This window comes from Crocuta crocuta, unplaced genomic scaffold (assembly GCF_008692635.1).
Source record: "Crocuta crocuta isolate KB4526 unplaced genomic scaffold, BGI_CrCroc_1.0 scaffold59, whole genome shotgun sequence".
NCBI lineage: Eukaryota > Metazoa > Chordata > Mammalia > Carnivora > Hyaenidae > Crocuta > Crocuta crocuta.
The window spans coordinates 3,898,678-3,903,786 of NW_027551578.1; the positions used below are offsets into that span (position 1 = coordinate 3,898,678).

At 52.5% G+C, this 5,109-nt stretch overlaps 1 protein-coding gene across 1 annotated transcript in view; it reads right to left on the bottom strand.

Moving 5' to 3' along the window:
• The window catches only part of PCNX2 (pecanex 2), a 300,955-nt gene that overhangs the window by 10,302 nt on the left and 285,544 nt on the right, over positions 1-5,109 (bottom strand). The window contains exons 33-36 of the mRNA XM_077751690.1: positions 2,610-2,754; positions 1,863-2,093; positions 1,079-1,353; positions 22-110 (exon numbers count right to left, since the gene is read on the bottom strand). Of these exons, the coding sequence (XP_077607816.1) occupies positions 22-110; positions 1,079-1,353; positions 1,863-2,093; positions 2,610-2,754 (740 nt within the window). The remainder of the gene's footprint in view (positions 1-21; positions 111-1,078; positions 1,354-1,862; positions 2,094-2,609; positions 2,755-5,109) is intronic.

Consider the following 5,109-nt stretch of genomic DNA (forward strand, 5'->3'; position numbering starts at 1 on the left):
GGCCTGTCCCCCCGGGGCCTGGCCCCCCGCCTGCAGACGGGACAGCCCTCCCATCCACGTCTTCGATGTTGCCTGCGCCATGCTGGCCGCCGTTACAGCCCTTCCGCATCCTATTGGGGGAGAGGGACTTCAAGGGCCCTCGCCAGACATTTCCACCCCCCCCGCCCCCAACCCCAGTGCCCCACCACACCCTGTGGAAATCAGGATGGAAGATCGCACTCTACAGGGGAGCAGCACACCTGGGCTGCAGGGAGGAGGGAGAATTCTGCTCCCCAAACGCCAGTGCCTGATAAATGAATGACACACCGGGATCCATATGCTGCAGCCTTGTCCTTCCAAAAGAACCCTGGGCTTGGAGGCCTGAAGTACGGAGCCCTGCCATACTCGGACCACACCTCCTAGAATTTGTCCCTCTAACCAGACACATTATCACAAGGAGGGAGAAGGCTTCTTGGTCAGAGGTGTGCGCTGGGGGAGTTCAGGCCCCGTCTCCATGACAGATGGACCACAGCTACTCCTGCGGGCCCGTAACATTCTGCACGAGCGCTGTCCACAAATGCTGTTTATGAACGCTGTGCACGAATATTCTGCATGAACACCTTGCATGAACCCTGTGCACGCACGCTGTTTATGAATGCTGTGCACAAACGCTGTGCATGAATCCTGTGCAAAAATATTCTGCACGAATGCTGTGCATGAGCCCTGTGCACAAATATTTTGCATGAAAACCCTGCATGAAACGCTGTGCACTAACGTTTGCGTGAACGCTCTGCACGAATGCTGTGCATGGATCCTGTCGTGAATATTCTGCACGAACACCCTGTACAAATGCTCTGCACAATCGCCAGCCAGACCTCAGCCTCAGCAAGTGCAAGGAACACACGTTCTCATCTGCATGAGGTTTCCCTGATTCATCATCCAAGACTGCTTGGGGAAACACATGATCTGTTAGGCCACTTAGGAAGAGCAGTTTTAATCACATGACAGTGAAACTATAACCAGAAGTGGGGGAGCTCTCGCGGCCCCACTCCCCAACCCCCCCCAACATCTGGATGAAGGCATTGGTGGTAAGACCTACCTTAACCACTTGGTTTGGAACCACGTCCTAATGCTGTCCAAAGTGAGGGGGCCGCTCCAGACACTCTGCAGCTGTGTGTGGGTCCCTAGGTAGGACGTGGTTAGCGGGGAGACGTACATGGGGTATCCCAGGGGCTGGTCACAGGAGGAATTAATCAAGTTTCGGAGGACCTGCTTGTTGTTCTGGATGCTTCCTCGCTCTGGGTTGCGATTGCGAAGGAATATGAGCTCTTGCTGCTGCCCAGCCCAGAGGCCGCGGACACACTCTTTGTTAACCTGCGGGTGCGGGAAGGGATGGAGAGAAAAGCAGATGGCGGCATGTGTTTCCGGTCTGTGGATTTTAACCTATGGAGAGTGAGCAGGGCTGTGGGTCTGAATATCTGTGACTCCGGGACTTTGGCCTAAAGCTGTTTTCATGGTCAAGCCAGAGCGGCAGCCCTGTAAGATGGGTATCACCCTTTTCATGGGGGAACAGTGCAAATTAGAAAGTTGTTGCTTTGGTCCAGTGGTTCGAGGCTATGCAAAGAGAAGAAACACTGGTAAGAAAGTCCCCAGGTCCAGGGATAGGTTATCACAGAAAGTTCTGGAACTTTGGAGAACTAGAAAGTGTTTAAAAACAAGGCAGATCCTGACCCTCGTCTACACGTGTGTCTACAAGGACTCCTTGCCAAAGCCATTGTGAACACACTAGTTCTCAGACGCTTGAGGGACCCTGGCCCCTTCGCCCACCTCTGCTCCTCTGAGACTGCGTCCTTGGTGCCAGCCAGAAGGTAGGGCCACTGTACCTTGATCACCTTGAAGCTCAGAAAACTCCTGTGCAGCATGATGACCTTGTACTCGTCAGTGCCCTCGTCCACCACATGCCGCAGGGTGAGCAGCTCCTCCTTATTGGACAGCACGGCGCCCCTCCAGGCCGGGTCACCCTCATGGCAGATCACTACCTTCTGCTCAAAGGACTGGATGGCCTCGTAGAGGACCCCTGGGTCTTCGTATTCGTCGGGGCAAGTGAACTGGTCCTGGGGGGAGAGAGGTCCCTCTGAGGGCTTGGGGAGGACCAGTGGGCTGAGCCGTGGGTGAGTGAGCACATGGTGGCTCGGCCAGTGACCTGAAGGGCCAAGTCCACTCCACGCAGACTCTCTTCCCACGCTCCTTCCGAATCCTGAGCGGAGTAGAGGACACATCCTTGCTCCATTGCCCTAACCGCTGGAATGTGCCTAGGGGAATGGCTTTCAGCTGTAGGGCCTCTGTGTCTTTGCAACACAGTCTGGGTACTTCTGGGATGTCAATTTCCATGGCCAGCTCCCCTTCTCTGTCCTAGCTGGATATCACCACCTCCTGGCAGCTCTTGTGGGCCAGTGGCCACCGGCTGATGTCAAGAATATCTGGACGGCCTCGATGCTTAGTTACCTAACACGTCCACTCGCAAACATCATGCCAAGAAAAGGGACCATGTTATTGCAAAAGTCTTTTCCCCCACCATGTTTCAGGCTTATCCTTATAAAAAATGGTTTTTGTTTTGTTTTATTTTTTACCTGGTGAAGCTTCAGGGACATCCTGATGGCTGGGGCGACAACTTTATGCAGAAGGTCCATGTCGGCAAATACCCACTCATCTCGTGCCGTTATTCTAAAGTCACCTTTGAAAAGGGCGTGAAGGCCATACAGGAAAGAGTCCAGGCTGAAAAGCAAAGTCCAAATTACTGTTCATTCCCACTGAACAGTGTTCAGAAACCTGTCGCTTTTGGAAAGGTCGGGGCTCCCATCTGTCACGTCAAGGATGAGCTTCATGACTTGGGGCGCCTGGGTGGCTCAGTCGGTTGAGCGTCCGACTTTGGTTCAGGTCATGATCTCTCGGTTCATGAGTTTGAGCCCCGCGTTGGGCTCCGTGCTGACAGCTCAGAGCCTGGAACCTTTGGATTCTGTCTCCTTCGCTCTCTGCCCCTCCCCCACTCATGCTCTGACTCTCTCTGTCTCTCAAAAATGAATAAACATAAAAAAAAAAAAGAATGACCTTCATGCCTTTAAAAGGCTGATCGGGCCAGACTGTACCGCTGCCTGGCCCAGACCCCCACCCCCACCCTGACAACTGGGGTCATGGTCAGCCTCTGCAACTGTGGGAGCCACCCATAGCCACTCGTGCTTGATGTCTGAGTGTGATGGTGGAGGTCATGGTCACTGCGAGCCTCCACATGCAGGTGGTCTATTCCAGGAGTCCCCGCAGTGACCTTCTCAGGAGGTGACTGACAGGGCCACCCGGGGAACATGCTCTGTGTTTCTCGAGATCTCCTCCAGGTTATGTTACTCATAATAAAAACTGGATTCGACCACAGGATGAAGACGGGAAGAAAGGACGCCCGATGAAATCTCAAATCAGTCATTTGGATTCTCTGAGCACTTCCATTCCCCAGCCACACCCTTTTGTGAATGACTGGTGGAAATGGCATAAGAGGGAGGGTTAGAATGAACATCCCAAGGAGTTTTCAGGATTATCCAGGTTTTCATGTTTCTAGGCGTTTCCTCCTCTGCTTTCATTTCCTGCACATAATTGAGCATTGCCTGATTGGGAACGCAAGGCTCACACAAGGGAAATCTTTCATGGTCTGGGTCCTTTACATCTTGGATGAGTGTTGGGAACCTGGGTTTGGGAAGGCGATGGATCCCATATAATGGGGCCGGAAGAGGTGTTAGTCCTTTCTCCTTTATTTCCACTAATATCCTCGATCGCAGTCGCTTCCAACGACCCAGGCCTCTCCCATCCCTGAGAGGTAGTTTCGAGGCAAGTACAAGAAACAGCAGTCCTGACAGGGCTGAACTGGGACAGAATGAGCAGGAAAATGTGTGAGAAGGAAAATCTCTGAGGATGGCCGCTCATAAGGATTTAATGAGCTGGCTCACCGAGCAAGACTTTTGATTCAATGCAGCACATTAGACCTGCACATCAGGGAAATAGCTCCACTGATTGCTATTTTAGCATTTCGTTGCAAAATGTACTGCTATCATTAATTTCCTTCTGGAACCCTCTTGAGAGGGATGCTGTGGCTTCGAGTCAGAGCAGACTGTGGGAAACGGAAGCAGCTAGGGGTCTAGGCAGGTGGGGTTTGGGGTGCTGTGGCTTGGAGGAGCCCAGAACCTTCCAGAAAGAGTTCCAGGAGGCAGCCTTCATGAAAGGCTTTTCCTTCACAGAACAGACTTCCCAGGGCTGTGTGCTATGGTCACCACCGGGGAGGCACCGGTCGGGGAGGTATAGGACCGCAGGGCCAAGCACAAGTTTTAAGATAATGAGTAATATCTGCTGTCAGCTGAAACCTGTCTAAAATGCCCCTGTTATCAGAGAAGAGCTAAGCCCTGTGAAGGAACAGCTAGATGGCAGAATACGGGTGGGTTTTATTCTGGAAAGGATTAGGGATGCCATGCTGCCTACATACCCAGGAAGGGAAAACACTCCTCCAGACGCAGGGATGGGGGTGGTGGCAAAGTTAGATGACGAGACTTGCCTAGACACCCAGAGCAGCGACCGCAGAGAAAAGAACAGAACAAGGAGTTCAAGGCGCCAGCCTCTTGTTTGCTGGGTACATGCGCATGGCAGCCGCGGGCTGCTTACTTACCAGGAGGGAAAACAGGAAGGCTTCCAACAATAGACGCTTTACCTGTCATTTCTTTTTGAGGGGGACATTGTGGAATGTAACGCTGTTCTTTTACAATGATTCTCAATGCAGAAAGCAAAGCCTGAATTGGAATTCCACCGCATTGGGGGTATTATCCCTAGCACCTTAAAGGTAAAGGCATCTGAAAGAAAGGTGTTTCATTACCTGCCTTTTATCCTCCAGAGAATGAAGGGGAGGAAGGCAGAGGGATGTAAGGTGCTGGAGGAGGGCTTTGGGGGTGGGGTGCAGAGAGAGCGAGGTCTCCAGGACGCCTGTAGCATGTTTCTGATTTGGAACTTCATAGGGCTCTGTCTTTTTAAGATTCTGCTGAGAGGTGACAAGCCCCACCCCCCAGGCCAAGAGTCTGAGTAGAGAGAGAGTCAATCAAG